This window comes from Capra hircus, chromosome 22 (assembly GCF_001704415.2).
Source record: "Capra hircus breed San Clemente chromosome 22, ASM170441v1, whole genome shotgun sequence".
NCBI classification, from domain to species: domain Eukaryota; kingdom Metazoa; phylum Chordata; class Mammalia; order Artiodactyla; family Bovidae; genus Capra; species Capra hircus.
In genome coordinates this window covers 32,381,531-32,405,066 of record NC_030829.1, presented here as the reverse complement: position 1 = coordinate 32,405,066, position 23,536 = coordinate 32,381,531, and the positions used below count along the sequence as shown (strand labels likewise).

Sequence of the window (23,536 nt, the reverse complement as noted above, 5' to 3'; positions counted from 1 at the left end):
TTTCTGCCCAGAAAATACTGGAGAGCAGAACAATCAGTATTCTGCAGATCACTGTTTACTTTCAAACAAAACAACATGCTCAGCTCAAGGTTGAAGTGACCTGAGTGTCCACTTCATCAGAACGGCACAGTACGTGTATAAATTTGCCCACAGCAAACAAAGATGGAGAATAAAGAAGAGGAGTGAAAAAACAAACCAGCCGTTCCGCTCTAAACACGTATTTCTTTTCCATTTTGCCAACCTGATTTCACTTACGATGACTCATAGTGAAACAGAAAACATGTGAATTGCATTTGGTTGTGCAAAGGTTAGTAACGCCTTAACTTTCAAAACCAGCTCATCCTTCAGTAACACTACAGTTGCCTTCCACTCCCTTTCAGTCAGATTGGTGCATCTGAACAGCTGCAAAAATTTTCCCTAAAGTCCAGACGACATTCCTAGGTTAGACATTCAAAAGGGGTATTTTAAAGAAGGGTGTTTGTATTCGGACTGCCACCTCACTTCACCCAGAGCATTTCCTCTGGTTTCTATCAGTTCATCTCTTCTTTGCTCTGCTTCGGGGCCCCTGTTTTCCTGTAACCAACCGCTTAGAACCAATCAAGAAGTAGAAAGGAGAAGAAACGCCCGTCCGCTCCCAATTTCCTTTACTCCACTGTCCGCCAACCGCAGAGCCGACCGAGGCAGAGCTTCTCGTCAACTTTAACCCAGCTCAGCTGATCGGTTGCTGCGCCGCCGCCGTCAGATTCCAGAAGCAAAGAACAAGAAGGTGGGACGCGAGACATGGACGTGAATATCGCTCCTCTCCGCGCCTGGGACGATTTCTTCCCAGGCTCTGACCGCTTTGCCCGGCCGGACTTCAGGGACATTTCCAAATGGAACAACCGTGTGGTGAGCAACCTGCTCTATTACCAGACCAACTATCTAGTGGTGGCTGCCATGATGATTTCCGTTGTGGGGTAAGTGGGGTTCCCCTCCCGGGCACTGATCGGGGGCAGGACGGAGGAGGCTCTGGGTGCAAGATCCCGGGATGCGGAAACGGTCTCCCCGCTCGTCTCCTGCCCTGATAACTGCAGGCGGGCAAACCCGTGGAAACTTGTTCGCAGGGCGAGGCCGCAGCAATCTGGGGTCCTTTTTCTTTTCAGCGCCTCGGGCTGAAGCGTGAAAGGAGTCCTAAGGGCTGCAGAGCTATTGCCAACCTCAGCAAGAAAAAAAAAAAAAAAAGACTTTTTTTCTTCCTCCGCCCCGATTACGCTTTGGCTGTGGTTGGTATTTGTCGCTCCCCGGTCTCTTAAAAATAAGAAGAAAGAGGAAAGTGGTGTAACTTTATCCTGCACCTGGCTGGGACGGACGCCGTCCTGGAAGGTTTGGGCCCCCGGGGTGTGGATCCGAACTTGCCTTCTGGGGTGTTAGTGTAAAAAGAATATCAGAGAAGCGATGCTCTTTATGGGTTTCTCGGCCTAGCGCCTGCCACATTGTACGAGAAAGCTGAGCTTGGGAGCAAAAGGGTGGGTGTAGCCTGGTGGCGCATCTCCCAGTATGGGGCGAAGTCTGCCATGTAGAAACGGTGTCCCTTTTGCTCTTTTTTTTTCTTCCAGAACTTGCCAGGGATGGTCACTTTATCTTCGCACCCGGTCTTAAAATTAAGTGTCCTGTGTTATATACGATTTCACCCAACACCTGCTCTTCTAGAAACCACTTTTTCTTGTAGGTCATCCTTTAAGAAATGCTTTACTCATTTTTGCAAGATGAGGTGGTGCTATTCTACATCTTGCTGATCCAATGCATCTTTAAAGAAAAAGCCACCCTCAGACTTTATAAAGGAATCCACTTGTCATTAAAGAAGTGGCTGACATTTCTGTTTTGAAATTGAACACAGAGAAAGAGAAAGCTGGCCTGGGAGAAAGGAAAAATCAACACTTGGAAGGTGTGAGGAAGGATGAATAGGGTGGTTTCTGAAGTTGGTTTACTGTTCTTTGGCTTATTTATTGAGTCGCTTCTCTGTACCAAGCTCAGGCACACCAAGATCAATCACACATGAATCCTGGCCAAAGAGCATGCGACAGTTTTTGAGAAGCTGTAGGACCTGATACCCAGCTCAGGGGAGAGAAAAGTAGTTCGTAATTTCTGGTTGTGGTTCAGGCTGTTTACTCCTTTGCAGAAAAGGACTCTCATTTGTGGGGTTCTGTAGACAATTACTCAGATCCTCATGATGTTGCTTAAAGAACTCAGAACGGCTTGGTGTGAGGAGGGCACTGGGCTCTGAACAGACTCTGCCAAGTTAAAATTAGTTGGAGTGGGACAGGCCTGGATCAGCTGCCTTCTAAACCTTCCCCTAACTTCATGCTTAATGCGTATTTCCCAGAGCAATTTAAAAAAATGTCTTAAAAAAAAGTCATGGGTAAATAGGATTACATCTCTTGTTTTGCTTTCTTTTTCTTTTCCCTTGTAAAGGCATCTTATCTAATGATCTAGCTAGGATTTTTGTTTTTTTTTTAGGTACCCCCCACAAAGGCTTAGATATTGGGCAAGATTTGATACAGACCAATCAAATGTACAGAAAACAAAACAAAAAACTTGCTTTTCAAAAAGATATACTGCCCAGATGGACACAAGCTCCAGCAGCCTTGCTACCTTGATGGCATTCATTTTTCACTATGAATGCCAGGGGCAGCCGCTGACTAAATATAGCTCCTTCATTGTGAAGTCTTAGCCCACTAACTCAGGCAGTTTGAGATGTTGGCCCTTCCCAGTTCCCTTTTCAAGCAGGAGCTGTTGATTGGCAGTCAAAGTGCAAAGTGGCTATTTCATTGTTTATTAACCTTATCTTTAAAAACTTACAAAAGATATAGGCTAGTTAGTTGTTTTGAAGATTGTATGTCAAGTGTGGGATTTCCTTTGTACCCCAGTAAAATCTTTTGTGACATCTTCACCTGTTTGCTATGCATCTACAAACACCCAGCCTATAGTTCTTTCCAGATTGCTCATTTCTTTGTTCATAATTTAATTATAATAAAAGCTAACATTTATTGAGTGCTGCATGTGCCAGATACTTTGCTACATAATGCAGCCCAATGAGATGAGATATTATTACTAAACCTGAGGCTCAGAGAGGTTACATGACCAACCCCAAGTCACAATCTCAGGCTTGTGCTCCTAACTACTATTCCACCTTCCTCTGAGTCATGAGGTTAGAGTGTTTTAAAGCTGGAAAAAAACAAATATCTTCAGGGTCAGGGAGCTTAGCTGACTCTGGAATGTGTTTCTCATTTTAAAGAAAAATTTTCTCTTTTGTGACGTCCATAGATGGGAGGATCAGAACAGTACTGGAGGCTGCCACCTGGATCCTCTCTCTACCTGTATCTGATGGTTTCTCATCATATCTTGGTAGAGTGTGTGTGTGAAAATATGGCCTGGGTGTTTCCTGGGGAAGGGATTGTGTTTGAAGGGTCTTCTTCAGTGGTGCCGCCCGCTGCTGCACGGGAGAGGCCATCAAGTCATTGTTGGAGGGCTTCGGCCTCAACTCTGAATGTTCCTGTGTTGAAAACTGGCTTGGGTGAGGAAAGAGTGAAGCTGCTCTTGAACATTGCAGAAACGGAGGGGGCGAACAAAGTGGATATCATCTAGCTCCAAAACAACTGAAGGGGCTGCCCAGACTGAGATGGAGATTAAGAGGGATTAAGATAGAGACAGATCTGTGAGTGAGGGCCTGATCAGGCATGGCCTGATAATTCATGATTAGAAAAGTTTGAACTTCATCCTAATAGTATGGTTTCCCAGGCATATGACTTCCATTCATATATGGAATCTGTTCTGCCTTTCAGATTAAGTCTAAACAGACCTAATTAAGCTAATTAAGTCTTAGCTAACAGACCTGGTGGGGGCAATTGCCATATCTTCTGTCTCTTCACATAGTAGACAATAGTAGTTAAGAATTTAGGCACTAGCGCCTGGTTAAGTCAATTTTGAATCCCAACTACCAGTCACTAGCCATGTGACATTGGGTAGGTCACTTGAAACACCCTTTGCCTCAGTTTCCTCAGCTGTAAAATGAGACTATTCCCAGTACCTGTGTTATAGGGCTATTGTGAGGATTATCTGAGTTAATATAGGCAAGTTTCTTAATACAGTTTCTGGCCTCTACTGTTTGCTGCAAGAAATTTATTTTGGAGTCTTATTATTATTTTTTATCTCTGTTAGTGTTATCATAGACTAACACAGGTAGCGTCTTTATCCCAGCAGCTCCATTGACCCAAACACCAGTCCCCAACTTACTCACCTACCCCTGCTTCTCCTATAGGACTCGGCTTTGGTACCATCTCTTTGAGGAGACATTCTCCCTTCTCCCTCCCTCCCCACACCTGTGTCTATATTTTGCCTGGTACTTACCCCACAAGTTTTAGGTTGTCTGTTCACTTGTCATCGCTCTGTACTCTTGACACCTTGAGGCCAGAGACTGTGGGTTTTGTTTGAGGGGCGGGTTTTCTTGTTGTTGTGCTTAACATTATTTTTATTCTCTGGATCCCTGAGGCCAAGAATATAGCAGATGCTTAGCTGATGAGTGAAAAGAATAAATAAATGAACATAAGGTTTCAACATGAGGGTGGGGGCAACTTTTAACCTACTTAACGGAATAAATTATTTCGAAGCACACAGCAACAGCCAGCACATAACAGCAACATGCTCCCAGAGTGAGACTAACGGGGGTTGTTGCTAACAGTGTTCACTACGTATTGGTTAGGATTACTATGGTGTAAAAATTCAATTTTAAAAAGTTTAAAAATCAGACTCTTGATTACTTCATATTGCCCTTGCAAATGCAGTGAAATACCCTTCTGTGATGTTTCTCCATCTGATGCTGCTGACATTTTGGATGGTGGAATACTTTGATGTAGGGGACTATCCTGTGTATTGTAGGATGTTAAGTACCATCTCTCCTCTCTGCTATGTGCATATTGATACATTAGTTTGTACTTGTTTTATTCATAAAACGTAATTTGCACTAAAAGAAAAAAGTGCCCTCCCCTTAAGTTGTGACAATCAAAAATGTCTCCAGACATTGCCAAATGTCCCCTTGGGATCCAAATCACCCCAATTGAGAACCACTGCTCTCTTGCCAAGCAAAATATGATTCTTCAACATCATCTTTACTAAATGCAAGTTGCTTTATCCTTGTTGCTGTTGTTTAGTTACTCAGTCATGTCCAACTCTTTGTGACCCCATGGACTGTAGCCCACTAGGCTCCTCTGGCCATGGGTTTTCCCAGGCAAGAAAACTGGAGAGGTTGCCATTTCCTTCTCCAGGGGATCTTCCCAATGACCTAGGGGTCAAACCCATATCTCCTGCATTGGCGGGCAGATTCTTTACCACTGAGCCACCTGGAATGCAAGGTGCTTTATAACAAATTACAAAAACAGAGTTTCACAAGGACAGAACAGAGCAGTTTGACATTAGGTCCTGGCTCCTGACTTTTCAAACATTAGAATGGCATGGATTTGAAGCTTTATACAGCTTTGATCATTAGCCTTAATTTATTATATTTGTTATGTGATCATTCTTTTTCTGCTTTGCCTTTACTGGTTCCACAGACTCAGTCTTTTTATTTTTTGATAGACTTATGGCATTTACTTTTATCTACTTTCTGTTCAAAAGTCCACTTGCCCTGGAGTTTTTCTGCTATAGAATAGGAATCAAATGACTTCATTAACATAAAACACACTGCTGCTGCTGCTGCTGCTGCTGCTAAGTCGCTTCAGTCGTGTCTGACTCTGTGCACCCCCGTAGATGGCAGCCCACCAGGCTCCCCCGTCCCTGGGATTCTAGGCCTAGCAAATGATAACACTCAAATGTTAACTGCTATTATTCTATGAAATCCTAGATTACAGACATGTTTAGAAGTCTCCCAACTTGTGTATTCTCTTGAGCAGAAGTATTAGATGATTACTGTAGAAATTTTCATTTTTATTTTTATTTATAAAAATTTTTTAATTGAAGGATAATTGCTTTACAGAATTTTGTTGTTTTCTGTCAAACCTCGACATAAATCAGCCACAGGTATATGTATATTCCCTCCCTTTTGAACCTCCCTCTCATCTCCCTCCCCGTCCCACTCTTCTTGGTTGATACTTACCCTTTAGTAATTGCAACTCTGTTAATTAGAAAACTTTGCTTCCTTGAAGAGCTGAGTTTCCTTTTGAAATGCTTGCATCACTCCAGAAGAGATCAAATGAGTTAAAGAAGCATGAATAACAAGCTGAGGAATGCATGTTCTGTTGAACATGACTTTGCATCATTTAAAATAAGAAAGAAACAATGTCTAAGATAGAAAAGGACATGACTTAACCTCCTCCATCCTTCACAGGAGACATCTCAGCACTGGATATTCTTTTTCTGTTGACTATAGTAATAGATGTCTCTCTCTATTTTGAAAGTGAAAAGCAAAGGCATAACCTAACTGCACGTGCAATTTAAGTACCAAGTATATGATGCATTCTAGTTGCAGACAGGCATCCATGTGCTTAAAAGAACGCCAAAGATTTGCTAGAGAAATCTGTCCAAACTGTGGACCATGGAACTGCAGTATTTTTTTTCTTTTTTTTTACCCTGGGAGGCTGTTAGAAATGCAGAATCTCAGGGTCCATCCCAGACCTATTGGGTCAGAATCTGTATTTTAACACAACTCTTAGATGAGTCCTAGGTGCATTACAATTTAAAAAACACTGATCTGATCTGGTTTAAAGGAAAGAGTAAGAAAATATAAATAAATCAACCTTTAAGCCCAGATGTTACCTTTGGAGATTCTTGGTGTATAGTTCTTGGCTAGGTTCAGGCATCTGTGTTTTTTTTATTTCAATGCCCCAAGTAATTCTGATATGTCTCCTAAGTTAAAACTGAGAAGTATTGATCCCTATTATATTACAAATATGTTCTAATTTTCCTTGTTATGGCTTGTTAAATATCAGTTCAGTTTAGTCACTCCATCATGTCCAACTCTTGCGACCCCATGGGCTGCAGCACGCCAGGCCTCCCTGTCCCCCACCATCTCCTGGAGCCTGCTCAAACTCATGTCCATAGAGTTGGTGATGCCATCCAACCATCTCATCCTCTGTCGTCCCCTTCTCCTCATGCCTTCAATCTTTCACAGCATCAGGGTCTTTTCAAATGAGTCAGTTCTTCGCATCAGGTGGCCAAAGTATTGGAGCTTCAGTTTCAGCATCAGTCCTTCCAATGAACATTCAGGACTGATCTCCTTTAGGATGGACTGGTTGGATCTCCTTGCAATCCAAGGGACTCTCAAGAGTCTTCTCCAACACCATAGTTCAAAAGCATCAATTCTTACCCATCATTTAAAAGTGAACATTTAATTCCTAAATACTTGGAGGTTTTAAAGTATCTTTGATATTACTTTCTCATTTAAATGCTTTCTTCTCTGCAATCACCCTGTGTTTTTTTCAGTCTTCTAACTTTGAGGCTTTCAATGGCCAAGTCAAAGATCTCTGTTGATAAATGTCACATTGAACTTGAAAATATGTGCTGCTGAACTATTTTTAAAACATCTATTGATATTGCTTTCTAACATAATGCCACTGTGATAAGAGAACAGACTCTATATATAGATTTCAGTACCTTTAGGCCATGAAATGTTTGCACCTTGTTTTATGTCCCTGGATATATTCCAGTGTCTCCTAGTTTATAGTCTAAGGGAACTTGAAGAGAATTTGTATCCTAGCATTGTGTGAAAATTATATAAACCTTAATTATGTTGAATTGGTTCATGGTGCTTTTCAGGTCTTGTGTATCCTTCTACTTCTCTGTATATTCATTCTATTCACTCTTGAGAGTTTGATATTAAAATTTCAATTAAAAATCTTACTTTATCTACTTATATAGTGGGACCATATGTAACTTTGTTCCATATTTTCCAAGTTTCCTGTACATGTTATCATATTCTCATAATTTAAAAACTAAAAAAAAAAAAAGAGAGAAAGAAAAAAAGAAAGCTTAAAAAAAAATACTGATTCTATCAAACCCCACAGCTTTCATAGATGTAAAGGTCACGAGGCTAATTTGAACCAAAGCTGCTAATAGGAGCTTGGTTTATTAGTATAATTGAAATACTTTGTCCATTAAGCCATTGCATATATTCTAAAGCTCCTTATTAACCAAATTCAACAGCATACCTGACTCACAACATTTGTATTATCATGCCTATCTCCCTCTCACAAATACTCCCTGCCATTAGAACACATGTTTTCTGACGTGGCCTCAGAAGTACTAACCGCACACAGATTCTGTGAATATGTACATGCCTCTGCTGTGTCTCCGGCCAGAAAGGCACCTTTATTCTTAGTGCTGTACATTACTGCTTCTCCTTTAAGGCAACATAATGTAGCTGGTGAGTGAATCAGCTCATATTTTGTTAGCTGAAGTACTTCTTCCCTGTATAGGCCATGGAGGTGTTACCACTGCGCAGAAACTAGAGTTACCCCTTTTTGCTTTCAGTTGCTTGGGATGGCAAAGAGTTTTTGGAAGGCTGGTATCTACCTGAAAAGACTAAACTGTAATCTTTTTCAAAATGAGTGTGGTCTCATTATATATTGTAGGTTGGTAGCTACCAACGTCTGGTTTTAAGAAATGGGCAGATTGTTCATACCTTTTAAGTTTCTAGGTGGTAGAGGAAGAGAAGAATCAGAGAGCCCTTGGATGGGGAGGAATGTATTAAAACCTTTGCAGATAGAATTAATTGCAATCTGTTTATGCTGAACTTAATGGAAATGTTTCCTGAAATTTTTCAGCTTCAAAGCCAGTTCTACATTTCTCTCACTTGTGTTGCTTCCTTTATTCATTCCACTAAGAGAATGAATCACTTACCAATATCTCAGGCATTATGCTACGAGATACAGTGGAGAATAAGAATAAGCTGTGGTTCCTGCCCTTAAAATTTTCAGAGTCAAGAGAGGCACCAGGATGATGCTGAAAACATCCTTGGAAGAAAAGTTATGACCAAGCTAGATAGTATATTCAAAAGCAGAGACGTTACTTTGCCAACAAAGGTCCGTCTAGTCAAGGCTATAGTTTTTCCTGTGGTCATGTATGGATGTGAGAGTTGGGACTGTGAAGAAGGCTGAGTGCCGAAGAATTGATGCTTTTGAACTGTGGTGTTGGAGAAGACTCTTGAGAGTGCCTTGGACTGCAAGGAGATCCAACCAGTCCATTCTGAAGGAGATCAGCCCTGAGATTTCTTTGGAAGGAATGATGCTAAAGCTGAAACTCCAGTACTTTGGCCACCTCATGTGAAGAGTTGACTCATTGGAAAAGACTCTGATGCTGGGAGGGATTGGGGGCAGGAGGAGAATGGGACGACAGAGGATGAGATGGCTGGATGGCATCACTGACTTGATGGACGTGGGTCTGAGTGAATTCTAGGAGTTGGTGATGGACAGGGAGGCCTGGCGTGCTGTGATTCATGGGGTCGCAAAAAGTCGGACACAACTGAGCAACTGAACTGAACTGAACTGATAGAAAGCGTACAGAAACATACGCATATATAAACACACATCGTTTTCAACCTGACTTAACCTGATCTCTTCTGTACATTAATGATTCCAAATCGCAAAACTTGCAGGTATCAAAAAGTGGGAGAGGCACTGAGTATGTAGATGGAGAAAAGATTATTAAATGGAACCATCCTCACTTGCAGCTCAGATGCCTTCTACTCAGTTGGACAGATATTTACTGAGCACCTGCTACATCCCAGATACTGTGGATGCCTTGATGATACCCGTGGGAGTACAAATCCGCCCAGCCTTCCTCAGTCCTCCCAGAACTCATCTCTTCCTGCCCTCCCACATGCTTTTATTTGCACTTGAGGCACTGCACTTGGCATGGCTGGCACATGTCTTTCCCTGGCAAGGCATGTGTTTCTTCTGAATGTAGAACTTGAAGAGGTCTATCAATACTCAGTAAAATTTTAATCTGAAAATTCCTCATCAAATAAGAATTCATTAGATCATCTTCTCTGACACTATGTATATAACCTTGTTTTTCTCAACATCTCCCCATATGCCCTTAAAAAAAAAAATTCCCCTAGTGCTGCCAGACTGGAGTTAGTAGTTTCTATCTCCTTTCCCTATGTAAGGATTTACAGTGATTCTGGGTAAATGTGCAAATAAATAAGTGGATTTGGGGGTTTTTTGGATCTCTTTCTAAGAGGGCCAAAGCTCTCAGTCAGCTTACTAGGGGCAGAGAGCTCTGTACAGGAAATGCAGTTCTAAAAGGTGAACTGGACGTCAACCAAATTGAGCAGTGCCATTGGACTTTTTTATTTTTGTTTTGGATAAATGAATGACTCAGCTTCAGAATATTTAGAACATTCATCCTGTCTCCTGTGGTGAGCTTGGCTTCTTGTTTCTGGGAACACTTTTGTGTCTGTGATCTTAAGCGAAACCTGTAGGCTGTCTTTCAGTTCTGGGAGCATTTACCCAGATAAATAGATAGGATTTCCTGGTCTTTTCTCCCAGGGAGCATTCACAAAATGGAGACAGTTGGAAGCCTATCCCAACTGGAAAACTGAGGCTTTGGCTTCTGGTTCTACGAATCCCCCTTGTATCCCATCAGTGAAATCCTCCTTGTCTCCAGGAAATACAAAGGAATGCAGAAAATGGGGCTGAAAGTAAATGTGTTAGTCTCTTGTGTCCTACTCTTTGCGACCCCACAGACTGTAGCCCACCAGTCTCCTCTGTCCATGAAATTCTCCAGGCAAGAATACTGGAGTGGGTTGCCATTTCCTTCTCCAGGGTTAGTGGAAGATAAATAGAGAAGGATTTGCTTGTAGGAGGGGAGTTTATGTGTCACCAGACTCATTGGCATTTGTCCAAACAACTGTCTTCTCTCCACAGCGCTGTAAGAACTTGCCATGTGACAACAATTTAGTTACCTCAACTAAAAGCATTCAGAAAGAACAGTTTTTAAACAAATATCTTTCCACTTGAGTTCTAAAGCATTATTCTGAGATTAACCATGAGTTCCTAATTGTTGAAGGCAGTGATCAGTATACATGAAGGTTCATTACACCATTCTCTTTACCTTTAGAATTTGCCATAATAAAAAGTTTAAAAAGGATTTTCTGGGACTTCCCTGGTGACCCAGTGGCTAGGGTTCTGTGCTCCCAAGGTGGGGGTCCCAGGTTTGATCCCTGTTGAGGAACTGGATCCCACATGCTGCAACTAAGAGTTTGCATGCTGCCACATGGCACAGCTACATAAATAAATATTTTAAAAAAGGATCTGCTGCAGTCTAATCCCTTGTATAGTGATTATTTGAAGCTTCACAGCTGTGGGAGGTGAGACTTAATAGCTTCTAACTTAGGTCCAAGCTATTGTTTAATACAAATAAAACAAGCAATGAGCTTGATAAACACAGAAGAAAACACAGAGGTTCCCAAAGTATATCTTACAATGGATATATTTAACATGCCAACTGTGCCAAGACAGTGGATCATCAGGATGTGTTTAGTTTGATGATACCAATACACACAGTGTAACAAATATTCCCTACACAGCGAGTATGCAATAAATATTGTGGGCTGATTCAGTCGATTAGGAGAATCTCAAGGTTAGGTTACTCTGACCTTTCTGTGACAAAAGAGACGAACTCTGCCCCATGTTAAGTGCCTGTGATCAAGAGATCCAGGAGACACTGATCACGTTTACTCAAAACTGATTTGTGCATTTAATACATTTATACTTTATAATCAGAGATAGTTCTTGCTAGGAAGAAAGCCCTGTGGGGAACCAAAGTAACCACAGAAGATGGCTGGGGTTATCTGTGGAATCCGAGAGCAAGGGGGGCCTACGTAGGCAGGACTATAGGAGGATGGATCTCCCTCTGTCCTACCTGCCCTCCTCCTGGCCCCCAGCCAGCACTAGAGACAGAACTTAGAAAAGAGTCCTTGCAGCAAGCCCGAGGGTCCTGTGATCTCATCTGATCTCTTCTTATATCACATAGGAGTTTTTCCTACTTCAGGTTTTTCATTTGTTCCTTTCATCACAGCTCTGTGAAGGTACAAAAGCAGGGACTATCTTTATAGTAACGTTTAGTGTACAGAGAGGAATGAGAGCAATTTGTTCAAGACAGATCTCACATCACTTATTTCATGGCCATACAAAGTTGCTGAGCTTAACTTTAAATAACAGGAAAATGTGCTAGACTCTTACTTACCTTTTTTTTTTCTTTATTTCAACAAACATTTATCAAATTCCTGCTCTGTGCCGTGTCATGCCAAGTGCTGGGGAGAAAATACCACGGTCCCTGCCCTCATAGTGCTTAATCTCTAGTGGGAGACAGAGACATTCATAAGATACTCATTCAAATAAGTATCAAATTGCCACTGAATTTATGGCAGCTCACTCCAGTATTCTCGCCTGGAGAATCCTGTGGAGAGAGGAGCCTGGCAGGCTACAGTCCACAGGGTCGCAAAGAGTCGGACATGACTGAGCACACACACAGTTGTATATCACCTTAGGGGTTGTGAAGAAGAGGCAGATGGTGCTAGGATGTGGTCAGAAAGACTAGGAAAAAGCTGATTAAGCTGAGATTTGAAGGAGATAGGAAAGAATAGGGCAGAAAGAATGGCTTGTGCTCAGGCTTCGGATGGCCAGGGGCAGGGTAGGCTCTAGAGACAGACAGAAACCCCAGTGGATGGTGTGGAAAATCAGGCGGCGGTGGTGTGAGAAAGCTGACAGGCAGAGATGCTACAGCCCTTAGGCATCCCTCATACTGATGACTGAAACGGTCCGTTCCTCCTGCAGCGTAAGGCAAATTACAGGTTTGGCAGGTGAAGTGTGGCCTGAATTTCAGGCTCCTGTTTCCCACCTCAGCTCAGCACCCTTGTCCCAGATACCAGCTACACAATTGTCTGCAATGGCCCTGGCTGCAGAGGCAGGCAGGGGCCAGAGCCTGCAGGGCCTTGTAGAATGTGCAAAGAATCCTGTTTTTATCCTAAGAGCACTAGGAAGCAAGAAAATGGATGGGTGGATTCATATTTGCAGTGACTCCTGGTTGTTTCAGAACCTCAGAAAAATATCACCAATTTAGAGAAGTGCACTGTGAGTAAATGATTCCTCTGCTTTCTTAGTGAGTCAGGCTTCCTCAGGAACCAAACTGCAAAAATAGCTTTTTGGGGGTTAGAAAATTGGAACGCAGTGCAAAGCTGCTTCTGTTGCTCAGAAAATATTTCACTGTCTCTTTGGTTCTTGTTGGCATTACAGCGTACCAGGCATTAACAAATGTGCACTCGAGTCAATCTGAAGATCTCTGAATAAACTTTTGTCACCAGCACTGCAGTTGGGAGCCTCAGAACAAATTTATTAACTTACCTGTTTCTTATCTTAATTCTGTGTAGAAAATTCCGTGGACAGAGGCTACAGTCCATGGAGTCGCAGAGTCGGACATGACTGAGCAACTAATGCTTTCTGTGTAGAATGAGATGTGTTCTCAAGATCCATGCTAGCTCTAAAATTCTGCAGTTGGCCAAGATTTTTATTTTTCTTTTAGCAACTTGTGTTGAAACTACAGCCATAGCTAGCTGAGTCACGTTGGCAAGTTTAGGACCTGCGTCCACACCCGCTCATAACTACCTTCCTTTAGAGACCAATGAAAATGTTGAGAGATTTCCTAGAATGACCTTTAGTTGCTTACCCCAAACTAGAGGAAAAGGGTTCTAAAATGGTTGAGGGGGGAAAATCCCTGGAGCTGGTTAACAACACAGAATGGGTTGTATTATGAATTGTGTCAACTGGCACTGTTTTTCCTACCCCTGGATTCCTCTAAATATGTTTATTCACTGCCCTGGGTCTCAGCTTATTCATCTGTGTAATGGGATTGCACTTATTCCTCTTTGAAGAGTCAGCTACAGGGTTCTGTGATGGGATTCTAAGCCTTTTTACAACTGTTAGTGATTCCACTAGAATTTTTAACTATGACATTTATCTGTCATATTGATATTGTCATTTATCTTCTTACTGAGTAGAATACATATGCATGTGTGTGCTTGTTAAGTTGCTTTGGCTGTGTCTGACTCTTTGCAACCCCATGGACCGTAGGCCGCCAGGCTCCTCTGTCCATTGGATTCTCCAGGCAAGAATACTGGAGTGGGTTGCCATGCCCTCCTCCAAGGGATCTTCCCAACCCAGGGATCAAACCTGGGTCTCTTATGTCTCCTGCATTGGCAGGCAGGTTCTTTACCTCTAGCACCACCTGGGAAGCCCAGGATAGATATATATGTAGGTATATATTTTCAACTCACAATAGAAAAACATATTTAATGTTTTTGATTTGTAAAGGAAAGTCCTGTTTTCACGAAAGACAGAAAATCACGATTCTCTCCATCTCTCCTTCGGTCTCTCTCTTCTCTCCCTCCTCTCTCCCTTCCCCTCTCTCCTTTGCTTCCATCTAGCTTCCAGCCTTCCTTCCTCTTTCTCATTCATGGGCCTCTGAAAAATGAAATAGCACCTACCAAATCCAATGGCAGTTGTCCATGTGAAAGCTAGGTGGCATATTTATGAAAGTTTTATCCTAATGGTCCTTGGGCTTTATGGTGATTTATGTCACTAAGAACCCAAACTGTTGAGTAAAAGCTTTACTCATTTCAAACAAGAACTGGTTTCCAAAACTCCTGCACTAACTGGAAAATGAATTTAATCTCTGGAGGATGATCTGTGTATTTTATTTTGCTCCAAGTACAGGAAGGTGCCAGGGCATGGGAGTGCTGTGCGTTTTCCCCTTTCTTAGAATGGAATTGTGCTTAAGCAGAATAAAGAAGAAAATCATTTCTGCTCCAAGTAACTTTGTTCATTTTTTCCAGCTTGTAACTTTGGTTTCTAATTATAGATCACAGCTTGAGCATTGGGTAAGCTAAAACCAGTCCTATAGGACTCTCTGCTCTGTTCTCTCTTCTTGAACATGAGCAACAGGAGCAGGTGAAAAGCACATTTGGAATTGCTTGAGTCAGGCCTAGATTTTTCATTGTTCTTTGTCCTAGGCTTGATTTAGCCATTCAGCCTAGAAGTCTACCTCACTTGTACCGAGAAACATAGAAAAAACTTGGCATGCATTTTATTATATGCTATGCCTTGTGAATTATTATTTTAATAGATATTCTAGGAAGAACTGAGATGGAGACCTTTAACATTTTATACCAACCAACCATCTCCCAGGCCTCCCAGGTGGCGCTAGTGATAAAGAACCTGCCTACCTCCCTGCAGGAGACAGGTTCAATCCCTGGGTCAGGAACATACCCTGGAGGCGGCATTGACAACTCATTCCAGTATTCCTGCCTGGAGGGAATCTCATGGACAGAGGAGCCTGGTGGGCTAAGGTCCATAGGGTCGCAAAGAGTCAGACATGACTGAAGTGACTAGCACACACACATAGCATCATCAGCATGCAACCATCTCCTATTGGAGCTTATACAAAGGAGTTGCCTAAACTTGAAACTTCTGCTCTAGTTCTTTGAGTTAATATTGATTTGGTCAACATCAAGTCTATTTAAAGGGGTTTGTCTCTTTCAGGCAACTTTCTCCCATTACTTTTATTTTTAAATATCAATTATTTTATCTTCAAGTAATATATGACTATTGAAAAAATATGAAAATAGAAATAAGCAAATGGGAATATACTACCCATGATCCTATTACCCAGTAAAACTGCTAGAGTCTTTTAAATTTCTCTCATAATGTTTTTGGTGCTAGAAATGAAATATGTTAGTCTGTGAGAGTTTCTAAGCCTCTCTACCCAGTCTCCCCATCACCTGCAAAAGAAGATCTTGTTTTGGCCCCGAGCTAGATCTTTCCTTCCCCAGACCTTGAAGGACATTTTTGTCTTTACCAAACCAATTCTAGGGTCAAAGCTGGAGAGAAGGTATAACCCAGATAGAATCATGAAAAAGAAAAGAAAAAAGGGCCAAGAGACCTAGATAATGAAAACGGTGAGGGAGAAGGAGGACACACAGACAAGCACATAAGCCGGATGTTGGGAAAGCTTCGGGAGTCGGGTGGGGTGGGGTGGATTAGTTGAAAGAGAATCTGGACAGTGAGCCGGAAACCAGAGTTGTGAGTGGGAGAAGGCAGAGCTTGGCTGTGCTCTTGAATTGAAATTGCATCAGCATGACTGGAGAGATGAAGCAAGGCAAGATTGTTGAAGTTGGCCTGCCCAAAGCCAGAGGTGTGGGGCTGGAGAGCCTGTGTGCACACTCAGTCACTAAATCGTGTCTAACTCTGTGTGACCCCATGGACTGTGACCCTCGCCAGGCTCCTCGATCCATGGGATTCTCCAGGCAAGAATACTAGAGTGGGTGGCCATACCCTCCTCCAGGGGATCTTCTCAACCCAGGGATTATACTGAGGTCTCCTGCATTGCAAGCAGATTCTTTACCATCTGAGCCACCAGGGAGGCTGGGGCTGGGGAGCAGTTACTTTTATATCTTTACATTTTAAGTTTTGTATGTTCACTTTATTTCTGATCATAAAATAAGGTACTGATTGTAGAAGTTTCTACTTCTGAGTTATATAACAGGTTCTAAATCCACCTACCAGACAGAATTATTGCTTTTACCTAAGCAATATATTATTGCCTTCCCACATGATAAAGCATATTTCAGCTTTTTAAAAATTATGTATGTCACCATTTAGTACATTGTTGGCCATATACATTGTTTCTAAAAGTTATAAATCATAAATACCACTCATGTGAATACTGTTACAATTCAGTCTTTGCATTTTTATTAATTTCTTTACATTATCTATTCTGGAGAGATTTTTTTCCTGGAAGGATATAAGTATTTCCAAGAGTTCTGAATGAAATAAGCAACTTATTATTATAGAGTTTAATTTAAAACTACATGCTACTACTTTGACCACTGTTTAGCTCCATGCATTTTAGTAGAAATTAACTTTTTCAAAGGAGTTTGACATTAATTATGTCCCTGCTTTCACCCCTTAAGATATGCAATCTTTCACTCCTATTTGAAACTATTTAAATATTAAATAGTAAAATAGCTTTTCTGTTTCAGGAGGCAGAATCAGAGTGAAAAATTTCAAGAGATTTTTTAAAAAGGAATCTTAGTTATCCTAAATATAAATTCCAATATGAAATGACTTCATCTGTTCTGTTTCGGAGAAAGTCAGTTCTTGGCATCACCTTTCATTATCCTGTCTTCCAAATCAGTGATGCTGATGATAACACACTGACCCCTCCTTGTTCTTCCCAAGCAACATGCTCATTAGCCTCTTAGGAGGGTAAAAAGTTAGTAAATCATCGTACTTGCTGACCACAAATGTCTTTTAAGAATTTTATACACACAGTGGGTTGCGGGTGGGGGTGGGTGGGGCTACAATACACCCAGTCATTCTCACTTAGGAAGTGCTTGATCTGCATGTCCTCTTTATAAATGGTTTTCCCCCTTTATCCACAGCAGTGTAACCTTTGGCTCATGTAACAATGAAACTGGAGGTTTTATGCCTGGAAATCTCAGTTGATAACCCATCTCCTAATGATACTCTGGGCCTTGTAAAGAATTAGAGTGGCCTCTTTAACACCAAGAGTCATAAACCCCCATGCCTCCATGGGCCAGGCAGCTTATGTAAGAGACCAGGGCAAGGCAGCTGTTAGAAAAACAGTTATTAATGGCAGCTCACTAGGGGCCTCTGTGTCAAAGATTCCGTAGATAGTGGTGGGGGCTGAGGTTAAATGGAGAGCATTTATTCTATGTAAAGGAGAAGGCACTCTAGCTAGTGGCTAACGTGGGAAACTGGGCCTAGTTTTGTGAGATTTTCTTGTTTCCAGGAGAAGCAAGAAACCCCAAGGTTGATGCATTTAAACACGCACACACACATTGGGATTCAAGTAAAAGTTTTTAAAATTATTGTACAGTCCAGACACAAGTGTAACTGCACACTGGCTTATGAAGCCCACCATGTGACCTGAACACATTCATCTAGCAGGGCAGATTCTAGGTGGATTTAAATAAGCCCTTGGAGCTCAGAAAATACAATCATTGTATACCAGAGCCCAGGATGTATGAAAGCTAAAGACAGTGCATCCAACAAAGGGGCTCTAGTCTATTGAAATGCTGGGCCTCTAATGTGATGGGCTGTTCGGTAGGACACTGCCTCCCTGTGAATTTTCCCTCCGCTGTGCTCTAACCTCTGTTCCCAAGTTTCTTCCTTGGAGATGTAATTTAATACTATCGACCTCATCAGGATATGAGGATTAAATGAGACAACTGAGATGAAAAGCTTGGTAAGTATGCTATGTTGCTACTCTTCCCTTCCCCGCTTCCTCATTTGCCTTCTCCTGACCTGAGCGCCCCCTTTCTTCCATATTCCAGGTTCCTGAGCCCCTTCAACATGATCCTTGGAGGCATTGTGGTGGTGCTGGTGTTCACGGGCTTCGTGTGGGCAGCTCACAATAAAGACATCCTCCGTCGGATGAAGAAGCAGTACCCCACAGTGTTTGTCATGGTGGTCATGCTAGCCAGCTACTTCCTCATCTCCCTGTTCGGGGGAGTCATGGTCTTTGTGTTTGGTATCACTTTTCCTTTGCTGTGTAAGTGAACCTGAGCCTTATGTCATCAAGCAATGTCGATCCATTCATCCAGTGAGAATGTCCTAACCTGTTTCTGAGAGGTGCGTTGGCAGGTCTGCAAAACTATCAAGAGTTTTCTGCAACAGCAGGTCAAGGCTGAATAGCCCATTAATGGCACAGATACGTACTGGGCACCCCCTCTGTGCCACTCTTCTGGGGACACAACAGTAAACAAAACAAATTCGGATCCCAAGTCATACAGTAGTGGCATGGTCTGCATTGGGATCCAGATTTGTCTGATATTAGAGTCTTTTCTTAACTCTTCAGTGCCAGGCATCCCGTGCTGACACAGAAATGAATGTTTACTCTCTGCTTACTCAGAAGATCGTAATTAGTGTCGAAAGCGTTGTAAGTTGGCCCAGAGTATAGGTAACCATGGACTCCAATTCTGGTGATGAGAACTAGACATTTTCTAAAGTGTACGTGCACTGTTGACTGAGATTCCCAAGCACTTGAAGCCTGAAATAGAGAACAGATAAAACTCCAGTCTCATCAATGGAAATCTAATTAGAATTATAGTGTACTCAGTGACAGGACCATCCCTTTAATTTTTAAAAGCATTTCATATGCTGCCATTCCACTAAATAAAATCAATTCCTTGTTTTGGGTTTGTTAGATTAAGCCCTCAGAATATTTATATGTGAATCCCACACCTTATTGGATAAAATAATTGAATCATTAAATTTACACATTTTTGAAATACTCTTCAGGATTTCTTTATGTGCTAGAGACAGTATTTCAGTCATTCTACCTTAGTATAAAACAGAGCAGTGTAATGAAACGTATCGTAAGTTAAGAGTCAAGGGTCCAGGTTTCTTTTCATAGACCTGCTGGAAACCAGCCATGTGATCTGCACCAATTGTCTTATATGGGAAGAGCTGACTCACTGGAAAAGATCCTGATGCTGGGAAAGATTGAGGGCAGGAGGAGAAGGGGACGACAGACAATGAAATAATTGGATGGCATCGTCAACTCAATGGAGATGAGTTTGAGCAAACTCTGGGAAACAGTGAAGGACAGGGAAGCCTGGAGTACTGCGGTCCATGGGGTCACAGAGTCAGACACTACTGAGTGACTGAACAACAACAATAACCCTATATGGGCTATAGTTCACTCATCCATAAAAGAAGGGAATTAGACAAGATCAGTCATTCCCAAACTTTGATGATTGTGAGAATCATCCAGGATGATTTTAACATATATGTTTCTCAGCCACATCCCTTGGAGGTCTTGATTCTTTGGTCCACAGGGCTGTCCAAAGGACCTGTATATTTTTACAAAGCTCCTCAAATGTTTCTAGTGGTCGCTTTTGATTAGGAGCTTCCAGAGAGAACGCACATGAGTGCTTCTCACAATGACGGCCCCAAATCACCCACATCAAAATCATCCACAGTGGTTACTGAAACATTACATTCCGGAACCCTATCTTGGTCTCCACAATCTCAACTCCAGGTGCTGGAGACTGGGAATCTGCCTATCTAACAGGCTTTCTCTCTGGTGATCTGTATGCACACAGAAGTTTGAAAAGTGCTGGTATAGATTACCCAAGGTGTTGACTTAAATACAGACTCCTGAGCCCAGCCCTGTAAAGGTTCTAGAAGTTCAGGAGGCCCAGGAGATGGGCCAGAGAAAATCTGTTTCTTACAAACAAACTCAGGTAATTCTTAATGATCAGGTAAATTCTGTGAATACCAGGTTACATAAGGTCTGTAAACCCTTAGCATTTTATCCAGACATTCTATATCCAACACTGTGCAATAGCTTTTTCCAGGTATCTATACCCAACACTGTGCAAAACTGCTCCTTAGGAGGCACATTCTAAGAGGACTTCACTTGTGTGCCTCCTGCAGGAACAAAATACAGATAACCCCTGAACTGAGCATGAGTTCTTTTCTGGAAAAGGTTAACATTTTTAGGTAGGTTGAAATCACATCAATTCGCTTTGAATTTTAGGGTATTTAAGTAGCATCTGAAAGGCAGTGATAACAATGTGTGAAGGGGAGAGCGTGGCTGCCAGATTATGGTCCTTCCTGCTGAATACGACATTCTCCTGCACACAACAAAGAATACTGTAAAGTCCAAGGATCCATACAGGGACTTGGGTCCATTAGGCTGACAAAGAGCTTTATATAAAATTTAAGGATCCACTCTGGGACGTGGGTCAGTTAGGGAAGCAGACTGGACTGTAGCTAATGGAGAAAGTTGTTACTTCAGTTGTGAAGCGGGGCGGGAGAATGGGTGCTTTGGTGCTAACCGTCACCTGTCACTTCCCTGTAGTGATGTTCATCCATGCGTCGCTGAGGCTCCGGAACCTCAAGAACAAACTGGAGAATAAAATGGAGGAAATTGGTCTGAAGAGGACACCCATGGGGATTGTCCTAGATGCCCTGGAGCAGCAGGAGGAAACCATCACTAAGTTCAGTGACTATATCAGTAAAATGAAGGAGTAGACGGAGCTGACCTGGTGATAGGGTTGCAGCAGAAGTCGAGCTGCGGTTTGCCCTTGTCCAGACCTACTTTCCATTTGTGTTTTTGAAATAGGAGGTGCACGAACCATCCAGCCACCCATGGCACCGTGCACAGAGAGGCCTCCCTGTTCTCATCTCTGCTGTCACAGAGAAAAGGCCTCTGACTAAAAGAAACCACCCTCCTGTTAGGTCTGACATCTCCAGTGTGTTTATGTAAGCTGATTGGAAACGGATCACCCTGATTTCTTAAGGAGAATAAAAGAATCATGGAGTGTACAGCAACAGTATGGTTATTTTGTAGGAAAGAGTTTGTAAAGTATCAAGGCAATATGAATAAATGAAAAGACTATGAAAGGAGATGATGTTATCCTGTTTTAATCCCCCTCAGCATCCTCCTCCAAAAATATTCCTTCCTTAGGGTTATAATATGTGGGGTATCAATTAGTTTAGCTTTTATTATTATTGTTTAAAATAAAAAATTATCTTGATCACTTTGCCTCCTGGTTGATGTGCAGTGGATAAAGCAGTTGTTTCTATTTTGTTTACAAACATAAAGCTGCTAGCTGCTTAGGAAAATATTTTATCAACTTTTTTGTAAATTTTTGAAATGCTATTAATTAGAAGGCATTTGTTGCAAACTAAATATCCTCTTCTTTAAGGGAGTTACAGCTCTGTAGCCTGTATTATTCTTGACAAGCTTGTTAAAAAAAATCAGAATAAAATGAGTTTCTATTGCATGGGTTTTGTTTTTATAATGACAAAGAGGTATCTAAGATAATATTTCCCTTTTTTCTTCCCCTTTTTCTTCTTTTTGTTCAGTTTTTAACTGCAACATTCAGAAGGTAAGAAATGAACGTGCATTTTTATTAATTCCTTGGGGGAAGAAAGAGGACACTACTAGCTGATCTTTTGAAATGTGAAAGGCATCTTTAATGACCAAGCAAACAGACCTTTAAAAATGGGAATGAAAATGATCATTGACTTCCGCAGTTCATAGAACTTTTAGATGGCACTTGGCACCGCTATATGTTTTTATAGCTAGACATTAGAATTAATATAGCATGAGTTTATATTTTCTGTTACTTTCTTCCTTTTACTCCCCATGTATTTTGAAATAGGTGACATAACATGTTTTCCTTGCCAGCTGAGTGATTTCAGAGAAGAATAGAAAATATTTAGCTTTCCATAGCATGCAGACCAGAGAAGGCGATGGCACCCCACTCCAGTACTCTTGCCTGGAAAAATCCCATGGACAGAGGAGCCTGGTAGGCTGCAGTCCATGAGGTCGTGAAGAGTCGCACACGACTGAGCGACTTCCCTTTCACTTTTCACTTTCATGCATTGGAGAAGGAAATGGCAACCCACTCCAGTGTTCTTGCCTGGAGAATCCCAGGGACGGGGGAGCCTGGTGGGCTGCCGTCTATGGGGTCACACAGAGTCGGACACGACTGAAGTGACTTAGCAGCAGCAGCAGCATCATGCAGACAGTTGGGGCAGTACTCATTGAAGAGACTCTTGAACATCCTAGAAGAGGAAGCGATGCATGTGCCACTCCTGCTTTTTCTTGCATTTTCAATTCTCACCCAACCTGCAGTCTTCATCTTCAGCACAGTGATATCACCGTGATTTCACACACATGGTCTAGAATTTGGACCCTTAGCTAGATATGAAGAATAAAATTTATCAAAGTTTTTTTGGGGGGTGCGGGGTGAGACTATTCAGACTATTGTCTGTGTTAAATGTCTGAGAAACTCAGTGACAACCCTACAAACGATGAGCCTGTTTCTGTGCAGCAAAAAATACTCAGCTAGTTTTCAAATACTGTTAATAAAACTTTAATATTTATTAATCTCCAGTCAGAATAAAATTGAATCCTAATAGGATCCTTTTTTAAACCTGACATGGGCTTATACATATTTTAGACCCATTTTCTACATGGTGAATTCTGCAGACTAAAATGCAATAAATGTGGAGAAGGTGACAACTTGAATGAAAAAAAATGCTATTATAATTACTAATGGTTGATTGTCATTTCTGGAAGGATTATAATAGAAAATTCTAGCATGGAAATGCTAAAATTAAATTTTTCAATTAAGATGTTTAGGGTGGGAGTGGGTGAATAGAAAACGTGTGAATGACTTCACTTGTCTCTTGACAAAACCCATGTAATGAGGCAGTAAATTTGAATTTGGATAATCTTTTCTGGACATCTAAGAGTAAAGTTCCCTTTCAGCACTCTTAACGCTTTGTAAAATTTCTGGCTTATTTATTAATAGTGTTGCTGTATAAGCAAACATATAAGAGTTTTCCAGAACTTCAACTACTAATATAAATTAAGCTTTTAAACATGTTCAGAGTGCTCTGTCCCATCAGAGTTTAGCTTCTTAAATACAGAATATGCTGGACACTTTAGAAGTTGTATTTAGTGC

General features: G+C 41.7%; 1 protein-coding gene across 1 annotated transcript; it reads left to right on the top strand.

The window, feature by feature from the left end:
• On the top strand, positions 264–21,844 carry ARL6IP5 (ADP ribosylation factor like GTPase 6 interacting protein 5). Its single transcript, XM_005695750.2, has 3 exons — positions 264–956; positions 18,383–18,600; positions 20,917–21,844. The coding sequence occupies exons 1-3, from the start codon at positions 781–783 to the stop codon at positions 21,087–21,089; spliced, it is 567 nt and encodes a 188-aa protein (XP_005695807.2). The 5' UTR covers positions 264–780; the 3' UTR covers positions 21,090–21,844.

Bases quoted from the DNA above. Each gene is read 5' to 3' on its own strand.
- ARL6IP5 (XM_005695750.2), top strand. From the start codon at position 781: ATGGACGTGAATATCGCTCCTCTCCGCGCCTGGGACGATTTCTTCCCA. The intron at 957-18,382 runs GTAAGTGGGGTT...TCCATATTCCAG, and splicing joins ATGATGATTTCCGTTGTGGG to GTTCCTGAGCCCCTTCAACA. The intron at 18,601-20,916 runs GTAAGTGAACCT...ACTTCCCTGTAG, and splicing joins TATCACTTTTCCTTTGCTGT to TGATGTTCATCCATGCGTCG.